At 38.5% G+C, this 13,996-nt stretch overlaps 2 protein-coding genes across 2 annotated transcripts in view; both read left to right on the forward strand.

Moving 5' to 3' along the window:
* Positions 1 to 13,996, forward strand: part of LOC309499678 (uncharacterized protein) — a 133,044-nt gene that overhangs the window by 45,616 nt on the left and 73,432 nt on the right. The window lies entirely within an intron of this gene.
* Positions 978 to 11,376, forward strand: LOC309499582 (uncharacterized protein). Its single transcript, XM_082170885.1, has 3 exons — positions 978 to 1,174; positions 5,049 to 6,486; positions 10,861 to 11,376. Exons 1-3 carry the CDS (start codon positions 1,015 to 1,017, stop codon positions 10,928 to 10,930), a joined length of 1,668 nt encoding a protein of 555 aa, XP_082027011.1. The 5' UTR covers positions 978 to 1,014; the 3' UTR covers positions 10,931 to 11,376.

A 13,996-nucleotide genomic window follows, 5' to 3' on the forward strand; every position in this document is an offset into this window, starting at 1 on the left:
ATTTTATTTCTACTCTTAACATCTTTGGATTAAATTAGGTCTTTCTTTACTTTGCATTGTTAATATAGACTGGAAAAGATACCACTAAATACTTTACATTGAGCCTATAGGGAGCCATGTGAGACCATTTTAAACCTATACATGCAAAAAATAATATATATGAATAGGCTACAGTTTGACTTTGTACATAGTACAATATGTTTAAACATTATTGTTTTGTGGTGCTCTTTATTTTAATAAAGGTTTTATGATCATTGTCAGTTTCTGCAAACTGTAACATGTTAATGATCTAATTACATTCTTGCAATGAATGTATATTTAGAATGTTGAACTATATTTAGATTAATTTGGACATTTTATGGTTTAGTAGGGTAGTTATTTACCTGAGTGTCAACAGTGTTTGTGTTATTGATGTTTTATCCATGTCATATTGTGAAAAATAACAGTATTGTCTGTCAATAGAGTTGTTTTACAGGCTTTTATCATCTATCCTGACTCAAATAATGTGTTTCTAACAGCAAACACTCAGAATAAAGTGAGATGATCTGCTGATGATCCTGAATGGCTTGTTGAATGAGTGTTGATAGTCTGAGGCTCATCAATATTAACAGATCTGCTGAAAACACTCTTTATTTCATGACAATAGTTCCTGTTTTCACCTCATTTATTATGCTGATGTCTTCAGATCTCCTGTAAATTGACACTTAAAGCTCATTTCATTGGTGTCAGCAGACAGGAGATTTGTTGGAGACAAATCTGTTGATTTACTTCTGTTTATGCTTATAACTGTTTTTCTTACCATTGTTTACATGGCAGATTTTACACTATATTATGTTGTCCATGAGCATAAAAACAAACTCAGTAAGTGATATATTTTTGATTTTGCTAGATCAGCTACTCGCACTGTAATTCAACATCAGTGAAGCTCCTCCCACTGTAATTCATCATCAGTGAAGCTCCTCCCACATCACTCACATCATCAGTGAAGCTCCTCCCACTGTAATTCACCAATAAATGCTGGAATATTCCCATCAGCTGCAAGTGAAGACGAGCACAGAGCATCAGGAAGAGATGATATCTGTAAAGACTGAGTTTATTAAAGAGGACAGTGAGAACATGAGTGATCCAGAACCCTGCAGAATGAAACACACTGAAGATCCTGAAGAACAAAGAGGTTGGTGTTTATTCTTCATTCATTCATGATGCTGAAGAACATTCATGTTAGAAACATTCAAGCACTTCATCACTTTTAGATAAAGTTAAACTATGAAATGGTACAAACAGTTTCATTTTTGGTTTTCAAAAATGGTCAGTAAAGCGAAGTTTGAGAAATGTTCATATTGATTGTCAATTGATTGGATGTAGAAAAAAACAACTTGCATCACAATAGGTGTAATTGTGATTGTCAAAACATTTGGTAACTAAACAGAATTTTACACCATTTTCACAATTTCAATTCAATTATTGGGATTTGATTTCAATATTGACTCTCTGGATATATATTAGGTAGGCTACAGTAGATAGCCTACATGTTAATTTTTCTCAAGAAAAAATATATCTCACATAATGCTGTAAACATACAGAGAGCCCTGTCAGCTGGTATTATTAAAGGTCCCATGACATGCTACTTTTTGTAGGCTTTAATATAGTCCTTAGTGGTCCTTAGTACTGTATCTGAAATCTCTTTCCAAAAATTCAGCCTCGGTGCAGAATTATAGCCACTACAAGCCAGTCCGAGAATGAGCTTCCTTTAGACGGGCCGTTTCGGTGTCTGTAGCTTTAAATGCTAATGAGGAGGAGAAAGGCTGCGCAAGGTGGAGGGTGGGTGTGGTCTTGACCATCTTGCAATGGTACCATGCATGTTTGTTTATGTTGGATATATTGCAATGGCACGAAGACACAGTCGTTCAAGCATTTCAGTTTGACCCAGAATCTGATCCAGATGGAGAAGCAACGGATGAAGAAGTTGCAACTCAGCGGCTCCAGCAGGACGTTTCCGAATGGTTCGTTTAAAATATTATGTCTGGATACGGTACTTATTCGGATGGTTTACAGTTATCATCATGTAGCTAACGCTAACCTACTGTTGCCTTTTCATGAGAGATCTGTAACGTCTGTAATTTATCTTATTACAATTACATCAAGCTCTGCGATCTTGAAATGCGGATATCGCGCGCGCCATATAACCAACAGGAAAACGGTTATCCAAATAACAAAGAAATGTACAACACTCGCATTACAGTATGTGTAACTTGATGCTGTCTACCTTTACATTAGCGCAAGTAACTGCATAGCTGCATAGCTAATGTGACAGCCACATTCTACGTGTAAGAAGCTAGGTAACCATAAACAGTAAAGCAACACACTTATATATAATTTGTTGACTTACTTGTCTGACGTTCAGCAAGCCCAGCTCTGTATTGACCATTCGATGTTCATTTGTACATCCAATTATTGAGCAATTATTATGCTTCGCTCGCTCAAAAGCCATGATATCTCTCTTGGACAAACTAAAATCGCGCGCGCGCGCGTTCTACTTCCTAGCTCATTTTCTCATGGGCGAGAAATATTCTCTGGGCGGGCAAAGCAGAGAAAGGGGAGGTAACATTTCTCCTTATGACGTCATAAGGAGGAGATTCAAGATCAGCCCGGTTGAGCCTCCATTTTCTCAAAGGCAGAGAAAAATAGCAAAAGCTCAATTTACACTGATTACAATTTTTAGAAACTTGGGGACCATATACAGGCTAGGGGAACTCATATTAATGTTAAAAAAAAAACTGAAAGTGGAAATTTCATGTCATGGGCCCTTTAAAGGTTAAAAATTAACAAATTAAATTAAATATAATTTGGTTTTCATTATAATAACAACTATGACACAACTAAAAATATAATACAAATGTAATATAGTGCACATATTTAGCAAAATACTCCTCTCTATAGCTATTTTTTCTAGTCAACTAACGTGCTGGTCATTAAATGGCTTTCCTGAGGTAAATGTAACGTTCTGTGGCATAATTGTTCACCTGCAGTTTTATTGACCTCTTTACGTGGCTGAAAAACACTGATTGATCGATATTATGTATGAGGCATGAATACCTTTCGGTAAGTTGTACTGTATCTTAAAAAGTAACATATGTTCGGTTTACTTGAACTACAGCGATCTGTCACGTCACATTTACAAGCGCCAAAACGGTATTTATTGTCTGAATTTCGTAATAAAATGGACAGAACCTGAGAGCTGAGAATTGTTTTCATATCATAAGTAACCTGCTCTGTCTAGTCTGTCGGTGTCAGTGTCCTCTTTGCTCCGCGATTTTTCTCTGCGTGAGAAAATGGATGTGTGGCGCGAGAGCGTGTGAAAAGTGTCAATTGCGTGAGTCTGCCCTGCGTTTAGAAGGGGGATAAATCGTCGGCAGCGTTCCTCCTTCCGCCATGCTTCTTCTCCATGTGGGGATTGACTACATTAGACTAGAGTGCGCACGGCGCCTCATGCACACAGTGCTGCTACATGTGGGGATTGTTTACATCAGAGTACGCACGTGTTTCGCCCAGCATTATATACGCAGTGTTTGTTTAAGCGGTTGATGGAAAATAAGCTAATGTGCGTTCTAAAAATCTAAATTCTGATCTATTATTTTTCACAGTATTTTGAAGTGCCCGCGGTAACAATATCGTGCATATTCATTACCGCGATTTATCGCATTACCAAATACTGGCACATGTCTACTCTTCTCACAGTAACTTTGATACTGTTTGTTTATCAGTATTAGTCATATTCTTACAATGTATGTGTATGTTAAGTAAGGGGGGGACAGTACGTGTGTGTGTGTGTGTGTGTGTGTGTGTGTGTGTGTGTGTGTGTGTGTGTGTGTGTGTGTGTGTGTGAATTTTTGGTGTAAACAAATTTATTATAATAGGTCTATATAATTCCTAAAAAAGTGGTTTGTAGCTTGATGACTATGGGGAAATGTGGGTACCATGACCAAGCGAGTTGAGAACCACTGGTATAAAGCTATTCAAAACATACAAATATGTAAATTATTATAAACTTCATTAATAAACGCAATAACAATTTCAAGGGAATATTCGACAATTATGATGTTGGTCATAATCGTGCAGCCCTAATACGTTGTCAGAAAAATAAACAGATCATCCCGATTATGAATACCTGTTGGTTATAATAAAGTCTCGGCACTCATTTCTTTGTAAAACGCACAGAACAGAATGTTGCGTTACACTTTACTGTGCGTTCAAAAACATGTACAACTATTCTTCTGTGAAACAAACAGAATACAAAGTGTGTATTTTTCCAACCATACAAAGCTCTATTTTTATCTGTGCGTTTACACAGAACTTCTGTGATCATAATCTCCACACAGCGGTAATGATTTAGACGTTTGAGCCCTGAAGACATTTTAAGGATTGTTTTGACTGAGTGATATACACTAAAGTACAGACTCATAACTCTATAAAACTAAAGCAAGGAGAGTCAAAATGGAGGTATCGTTTGATAGAAAACTTTTCAAACCTTTAGATCATATATAAAAATAAAAAAAACATATTTGGACATTCTCATCCTGAGAAACTGCTAATAAAAGAAAAAAAACAAAAAAAAAATTCTTATTATTTTACATTCTTATTTGACATGCAATATCTCAGGAAGGAAACAAGGTGGGAGGACATTTCTTTTTTTGGTGAAGTTCCTCTACATGTGAGCTGCATCCAGATCAGATTTTGTGGTGACATCATAAAGTAATCAAAAGTTACAGCATTTGGAACAAAGGAAGCCTTTTTGTTCAGCCCTTGACACCCCTAATGGGCATTTTAAAACTGTTCCTCCGTGAGGAATATCTCGTGATCAACGCAATAGATCATATTTTAATTGGGAGAATCTGCTGTAAATAATGATGTGCCATTTTCTAAGATCTGTGTGTTTCATGAAGGTATGAGCGAAAATACCACTTAGACTTTTATGTCCTTTCACTTCATATTTCTCACTTTTAATTATTTTGATATGCTGAAAATTAAAACATTTTCTTTCATTTCAGACCCGATGGAAGTGAAGGAGGAGAGTGAAGAACTGAGTGAAGTGGAGGAGGAGAGTGAAGAACTGAGTGAAGTGAAGGAGGAGAGTGAAGAACTGAGTGAAGTGAAGGAGGAGAGGGAAGAACTGAGTGAAGTGGAGGAGGAGAGTGAAGAACTGAGTGAAGTGAAGGAGGAGAGTGAAGAACTGAGTGAAGTGAAGGAGGAGAGTGAAGAACTGAGTGAAGTGAAGGAGGAGAGTGAAGAACTGAGTGAAGTGAAGGAGGAGAGTGAAGAACTGAGTGAAGTGAAGGAGGAGAGTGAAGAACTGAGTGAAGTGGAGGAGGAACATCATGTCCAACCTGGAGGAAAACCTTTGAGTCGCTCAAAGACTAAAAATACATTTTTAAAGAGAAGAAGAGCCAAGAAATCTACAACCTGCATTCAGTGTGGAAAGAGTTTCACAAACACACGTGATCTTGATCATCACATGAGAGTTCACACTGGAGAGAAGCCGTTCTCATGTGATCAGTGCGGGAAAAGTTTTCCAAGGAAAGATAGTCTAGAGATTCACATGAGGATCCACACTGGAGAGAAGCCGTTCCCCTGCACTCAGAGTGGGAAGAGTTTCATAGACAAACGTAATCTTAAGCAGCACGTGAGAGTTCACACTGGAGAGAAGCCGTTCACTTGTGATCAGTGCGGGAAGAGTTTCACACAAAAAACAAATCTTAGTCGACATATGATGATCCACACTGGAGAGAAGCCTCACACATGTGATCAATGTGGGAAGAGTTTCGCACAATCAGGACACCTTAAGGTTCACATGAGGATCCACATCGGAGAGAAAACGTTCACATGTGATCAATGTGGAATTTTTTTTCTACGGGCATCAAACCTGAAGGCACACCTGAGGGTTCATATGAAGAAGAAGTCTCACTCATGTTCTGAATGTGGAAAGAGTTTTTCACTGCTGTATAATTTACAAGTACATCAAAAACTTCATACTGGTGTAGGAGTTCATATGTGCTTTGAGTGTGAGAAGACTTTTACTACAGCTGGAAAATTAAAAGTGCACCAGACAATTCACACTGGAGAAAAACCTTACAAGTGTTCACACTGTGACAAGAGATTCAGTCAGTCATCAAATCTGAAAACACATGAGAGGATCCACACTGGAGAAAAACCGTACAAGTGTTCACACTGTGACAAGAGATTCAGTCAGTCTTCATATCTAAAAGTACATGAGAGGATCCACACTGGAGAAAAGCCTTACAAGTGTTCGTACTGTGACAAGAGATTCATTCGCTCATCAGATCTGAAAACCCATGAGAGGATCCACAGCAGAGAGAAGCCGCACACGTGTGATAAGTGTGGGACGAGTTTTTCTTTTATAAGTCACCTGAAGAAACACATGAAGATCCATGCAGAGGAGAAACCACATCACCGCAGTCTGAGATCACGGTAAGTAGTTCATCTTTATGTGCTGAGAAACACAGTCTATTCTGTGTAAGTTAGTTTCTTATCAGCTAGGATGAGCATCATGACATTTTCTTGGTTGATCTAACATAGAGCTGTGTGATATTAAAACAAAAAAGCGATATACAATGCTTTGCTAAATAATGCGATATTCAATATGCTATATGATATTGCTTTAAGTGTGTAAAAGGGTAGTTGACGTGACGTGGCTTTTTCACCGTCACAGAAGATAAAAAATAATTTATTTCACATTTTCATCATTTAGAATACTGTAAATGGTTAAACATTTTCTTGTTTTACATGAATTTGTTGTTTTAATACCCGAGTTATTTTTAAATTTTTTACAACTTTGAGCCAAATCTCAAAATCGTCCAATGGTGTGACGGTAGACAAAATGATTTCATAAATATTAACTTTTATAAATAAAGAAAATAATGTTTGAAAATCTTAATGAACACTCCTGGCATAATTGTGCAAGTGTCTATTTCACTAAGTGGCCATCACTTTTCCTATACATACATTTCTAAAAGTGTAGGAATTTAATAAAGTTTGTCACAGAAAAAAAATGTCCTTTGGTGTTATGCAATAACTTTATATTAAGTTGGGAAATATCATGGACAACTACATTTAGTTGAAAGACCCCATTCAAGGTCATGTGACTGAAGACCCCTATGAAGCCCATGAGCAGTGCACATGGCAAATGTTTCTCTCAGAATTGTTCAAATATTTATACATTTTTTTTGTCCTTTGGTGTGACACCCCTAAATAGGACAATAGGACAAAACATCTTTAAAAAGCTATTAAAACAAAGAGATAAAGTTTGTTAACATACTTTTCATTCTTTTTTTGACCAATGTTGCAGGATATGTGAATTTTAATAGATATATTGGACCTACAAACACACTTCCAGATACCTATTCACGCACACACTTAAGAAGTCCAAAGCGCAGAGGACGAAAAGGACGCAAGAATGCCCATATATGGGAGACAGTGTTGTCACCCAAAAAAAACCTTGAATGAGGTAATAGATGGTTAATGTCATAACACTTATTTTCTCTGGAAAAAACCCAAGAAACTGCATAGGAACAATGTAACCCAGTTCTGTATAAATATGACTGCTTTTTGACTGTTCGAGGCTGCATTTTTGATTTTGATGTCGTTTGCATCCCTAGTGAGAAATTAGTTCTCATCTAGTTAATTTTCGAACTGAAAATTCTTTCTGTTTGAATTGCTCTGCTGTATTATCGTAACTTGAGAAACCTCGGATGAGAACAAGTTAAATTTCTACTTCTATTGCTTGAACTACTCACAAGGTAATTAGCCTATGTAATATTCACTCATACAGGACTGCCCTGTTGAGATTGAATAAGCTGAAGTTTATAACCTGTAACTTTTTGATGATTTGCTACTATTATTAATTGCTGTGTAACCAGTGTTTTTTATCTTTTGTTCAAATAAACTTTTATTTCATAAAGACAATCACTGTAAAGTCTTGCTTCAGCTGCTAAAGATTCCATTAGCGATAGACAGAGCATTATATAAAACAGTGACAAGACCAAAGTCAACCAAAGTCCAAGGAACGATTCTGCTGGAAGGTAGGCATGAATTCGATCTATATGTCTAGTTGTCAATGATTATTATTGTTTCACATGATCATTCACTAGATTTGCTGGTATAAATTAGAAACAAGCTATTAAGGGAATAAATCCTATTCTGACAGCAAAAGACTGCCTAGCCACATTGATACTAGGGGTTAATCAGGAAATGAGGTTAATACCAGATCTCACCACACCAGTTTTGATGATTTTAAATTCAATAATGACTTACATTTTAAATGTTTATTGCTGTTTTTTGGAGAAAAAAATAAACAGAAATAATAAATAAATAAATAAATAAATAAAAACAAATGTCCTCCTTTATAATTGTTACAATAAACACTATATATTCTGACTCTTTTTTATTCTAGTTTTTTTTTCCTATGGTATGACAAACATAAAACAACAGAAAAATATACTTATTTTAAAATATATTTAAAAAAAAAGAGTCAACTTTGGCATTAGGAGAGTTACAATAATATCTTATCTTAGGTAGGTACAATTTCAAACAGTTTTGTAAGGTTGGCGAAAAAGTTTTATTGACATTCGTAGGGAAAAGTTGATCAAGTTCATCTATTCATGGTGAAAATGATTCTAATTAGTACTTTCATGTAAAATACATATCACTTTAAGAAAATAATGTTTTAATAATGTGAACAATTCTGTCTCAAGTATTTTTTAAATATTATTTAATATAATTTCTTAGTCATTTTTAAATGTCACACCATAGGACACATTTACAGTACTGTTGAGTGAAAACGTGAAAAAAATATGTGAAGTCATTGACAAAATGAGTGACCACTACTATTTTCTGAAACTGCAGTTTTCATACTCCATAAATATATGTATTTTTTCTTAAAAAGTTATGTTTTCCAAAAAAAGTACTTTTTCTTGGCCATTTGTCAACTGATTTTACATTTGTAAAAATATATTTCAAAATATTTAAAAGCTGAAAATTATATAACAAATATACAGTATATTGCCAAAAGTAATGGGACACCCCTCCAAATCATTGAATTCAGGTGTTCCAATCACTTCCATGGCCACAGTTGTATAAAATCAAGCACTAGGCATGCAGACGCTTCTACAAACATCTGTGAAAGCATAGTTTGCTCTCAGGAGCTCAGTGAATTCAAGTGTGGTACCGTGATAGGTTGCTATCTGTGCAATTCAAGTAATTCATGACATTTCCTCACTATTCCACGGTCAACTGTTAGTGGTATTATAACAAAGTGGAAGCAATTGGGAACAATAGCAACTCAGCCATGAAGTGGTAGGTCATGAAAAAGTCAACAGCTACAGACCTCCAAACTTTGTGTGGCCTTTAGATTAGCTCAAGAACAGTGCGTAGAGCTTCATGGAATGGGTTTCCATGGCCGAGCTCTGCATCCAAGCCTTACATCACCAAGTGCAATGAAAAGTGTGGGATGCCACTGGACTCTAGTAGCCTGGCTAACGTCAGACCTCTTTCTCATTGAGACGTGGTCTGGGAACCACATGTTCATTTTCTTGTATTTGAGGCGTGGTTTATGAATGCCCAGATACGTTTATTGGGCGCTACGAATGTCTATCAAATGCGCCTGTACGTAGCTCATAGCCAGTCGTTTCAATTATACCAGATGACATTATATGTAGAGCGACAGAAATTCGACGAGGAAGAAGACGATGGCTGAAGAAGACTAAACTACTTAGAATACTATCTAAGGCTGCATCGAAAGGTAACTTCGCGTCTGCTGCCATGTTGGATCCATAGATATAAACAAACTGCTTCGGTGTGTCGCATAGACGTCGTCATCGTCTTGCTGCTGCCTCCCCGTTCTGTGATTGGTTCCCTCGCTGAGGCGAAAATCGGGTCCATGGAATCCAGGCTGCCTAGCAGCGTGAATAAAATCGCACTGCGCGCAAGGCAGCATGAGGAAACCCAGGCTAGGACTCTAGAGCAGTGGAGATGTGTTCTCTGGAGTGACGAATCACGCTTCTCTGACTGGATATCCGATGGACAAGTCTGGGTTTGGCGGTTGCCAGTAGAACGGTACTTGCCTGACTGCATTGTGCAAAGTGTAAAGTTTGGTGGAGGGGGGATTATGGTGTGGGGTTGTTTTTCAGGGGTTGGGCTTGGCCCCTTAGTTCCAGTGAAAGGAATTCTTAATTCTTCATCATATCAAGATATTACGGACAATGTCATGCCCCCAGCTTTGTGGGAACAGTTTGGGGATGTTCCTGTTCCAACATGACTGCGCACCAGTGCACAAAGCAAGGTCTATAAAGACATACATGAGCGAGTTTGGTGTGGAGGAACTGGACTGGCCTGCAGAGAGTCTTGACCTCAACCTGATAAAACACCTTTGGGATGAATTACAGCGAGGACTGCGAGACAGGCCTTCTTGTCCAACATCAGTGCCTTACCTCACTAATGCGCTTCCAGAAGAATGGTCAAAAATTCCCATAAACACACTCCTAAATCTTGTGGAAATCCTTCCCAGAAGAGTTGAAGCTGTTATAACTCCATATTAAACCCTATGGATTAAGAATGGGATATCCTTAAAATTCATGTGCATGTAAAGGCTTGGGGTTGACAATTAGTTAAAAAAAAAAAAAAAAAGAACTACAAAAAAATAGCATTCAAGTTTAAAACTGCACCAGGCAATTCACACTGGAGAAAAACCTTACAAGTGTTCACACTGTGACAAGAGATTCAATCTGTGAGCAAATCTGGATTATGTGATCTAATCCGATATTTATTTATTTTTTAACATGTGATTAGCCTGAGTACCAGAAAGCATCTGGAAGGAGAGGACGGAGAGAACGCCAGTGATCCAGAACCTGCAGAATGAAACATCATGATACTGACAGATGGCGCCTGTGTGTTTGGCTTGCCGTCTGCTGCTCTCGTGTTTTTTTCTCTGTTTGTCTGATGTGTCGTTTACCTGCTGTACGCTGCTGGTGTACGCCCGTCAAGCTCTCCTAGACATCAGCATCTCTGTTGGGGATTCACTCGCGAACTTTCACACCGTGGACGTGGAATGCCCCCTTCACAAACCGTACGAGCCTCCCCGAACCATCTTCCTGCACGATATCTGCCGGTGGCTGCTAAACACCGTGCGGAGAAAGCGAAGGAGGAAACGAGGAAGCCGCGGAGGTTACATGACGAAACTGAAAGCTTATTTACAAGCTGACATTTCGTTTGGACGCAGATCTGCAGCATGGCACCCGCGGGACGCGGTTTACCGATGTCTTCGTCCTGTTTTCCCTCTACATCTGAGTCATGTCACTCAGGTTGATCTCCGTAGTGTTGGCCACCGCGCCCGGCGGAACGGAGCAAATCACGGAAATCTGCGCTCATTGAGAAAAGCGCCGTCATCTCACGTGACTATTCCTCCACCGCTCCGTGGTGAATAAGACATTTTTATTAAACGACTTCTACTCCTCACACAACTTGGATTTTATGTTCATCACAGAATCATGGATAAAGGTCGGTGATTTAACTCCCTTCTCAGAACTGGTTCCAGCAAACTGTAAATTTTTTAACTCTCCTCGTCCTAATGGACGCGGGGGTGGGATTATAACTATTTTAAATAACTCTCTCTCCTCACGCTGCCGGTTGGTCTCTGCAACGGCCTTCCCCAGCTTTGAAACTCAGCTTCTCCACCTAGATTGGAATGGTCCCATCTGTATAGGGGTGATATACCGCCCTCCACTCTCCACTAAGGATTTTAAACAGCAATTCACTGAGTTCATTGGCAACATTGCCACAAACTATGATGGCTTCCTTTTGGTGGGTGATTTTAATATTCATGTCTGCTGTCATTCAAATTCCCTGTCGCAGGAGTTTCTTGACTTAATAGATGCTTTTAACCTACTGCAGTGGGTCAAAAACTCTACCCACATTCAGGGCCACACATTGGACCTTGTGTTATCTTACGGGATTGATGTCACTGATATTGTATTCTCTGATTTTCCTCTCTCTGATCACAAGCCCATTTTATTCTCACTGTCTCTTTCTCAACCCACTATTGCTCCTGTTATGTCGCGGTTCTATTCTCCACAGTTCAACACAAACTTCGACTTGTGCTTTGCTGAACTATGCTCTCACTTGCACTTGAACCAACCATTATCTGACCTGGATGCAGATCAGCATCTTAGCCTTTTAAATTCTGCCTGGCTTAAAGTAGCAAATGTGACTGCTCCTCTTAAGCCTCACAAACCCAAACCAAAATTCTGACACTCGTCACCAAAGACAAATTTGTAGAAAGGCCGAACGCAAATGGAAACGGGACAGGCTAATTGTCTCCTTCCGCATGTTCAAAGACTCTCTTACAACATACCAGAACGCTGCTAAATCAGCTAAAACCGCGTACTTCTCAAACTTAATTGAGTCCAATCACTCTAACCCTAAGGTCTTGTTTTCTGTCATTCATTCTGTTTTAAATCCATCTGTTAAATTGTCTGTTGCCTCAGATGCTCTATGTGAAGACTTCCAGAGATTTTTTATTAACAAAATCACTAAATTAAGGATCAGTATCTGCCCTAAATTAACTCTCCCCCCTATTATGCCGCGTACCTCCTGTGTTTGGGAGGCTTTTGATCCCATTAACCTCCAGACACTGAAGGATGTGAGCGCCAAGCTCAAACCTTCATTCTGCCCAAATGATATCATTCACCCGAGATTTTTAAAATTAATCATCAACTCGGTGGGTCCAGGTATGGTATTTCTTATTAACAAGTGTTTAAACACTGGCTCTGTTCCGGCCAATCTTAAAGTGGCTACAGTCACTCCTCTGCTCAAGAAGCCTTCACTGGATCCTTCTGTTTTAAAAAATTACCGGCCCATCTCTGTCCTACCTTTCATTTCCAAGTTATTAGAGAAAATCGTGTTGGATCAACTCCAACACTTTTTGTCAAATAACTGTATATATGAGGTTTTTCAATCTGGGTTTAGGACTGCCCACAGCACTGAGTCCGCTCTCCTGCGAGTGCTAAACGACATATATATCTCTACTGACTCTGGAGACACTGTGGTTCTAGTTCTCCTAGATCTGTCGGCGGCTTTTGACACCGTTGACCACCCTACTCTGTTAGCTAGACTGGAGACGTGGGTGGGCATAAAAGGCTCTGTCTTGTCATGGTTCCAGTCTTACCTTTCTGACAGAAAGTTTTTAGTAAAGATGGGAAACTTCTCCAGCTCCATGGCACCTCTGAGCTGTGGTCTTCCACAGGGGATGCCCAGACTTGGAGAGTCTATCTCCCTTTAAATCTACAGGAGTGCGGAACTTGGGTGTTCGTGTTGACCAGTCTTTAAAGTTTGATAAACACATCTCATCTGTAATCAGTTCCGGTTTCTACCAACTTCGCTTACTATCTAAAATCAAAGGCTTTCTCACTCCAATAACTCTGGAAATGGCGGTTCATGCTTTCATCACGTGTCGGCTGGATTATTGCAACTCACTATATTGCGGTATATCAGATTCTCAAATTTCCCGTCTTCAGTTAGTCCAAAATGCTGCGGCCAGACTCATCCATAATTGTCGCAAATATGATCATATCTCTCCCATCCTCAGATCTTTACATTGGCTATAATTCACAGAATTACAAAAAAATATTTTGCTACCTAAAAGTTAAAGATGTTTTGTGCAATATTAAATAATTTATCCTCAACTAGTTTTGTGGTGTAGGTCTACGTATTGTATAATGTTAACTTCAAAAAAGGGGTGTGTCGCGATTCTGCCTTCTCACACCGCGACACAGGTTTGTAGATCTGAGTGTAGCGATTTTGGATTCATATTGCATATTGTTACAGCCCTAATTATTAGAATATAGACATTAAGAGAATAAATTGTTTTGCAAGTACTTTTACTTTTAATACTTAAAGTACATTTAAAATCAGGTACTTTTTACTTAAG

This window comes from Leuciscus leuciscus (assembly GCF_965113295.1).
Source record: "Leuciscus leuciscus genome assembly, chromosome: 1".
NCBI lineage: Eukaryota > Metazoa > Chordata > Actinopteri > Cypriniformes > Leuciscidae > Leuciscus > Leuciscus leuciscus.

Coding starts and splice junctions, on each gene's coding strand:
- LOC309499582 (XM_082170885.1), top strand. CDS start 1,015: ATGCTGGAATATTCCCATCAGCTGCAAGTGAAGACGAGCACAGAGCAT. Junction 1,175..5,048: donor AGATCCTGAAGAACAAAGAG/GTTGGTGTTTAT, acceptor CTTTCATTTCAG/ACCCGATGGAAGTGAAGGAG. Junction 6,487..10,860: donor CACCGCAGTCTGAGATCACG/GTAAGTAGTTCA, acceptor ACATGTGATTAG/CCTGAGTACCAGAAAGCATC.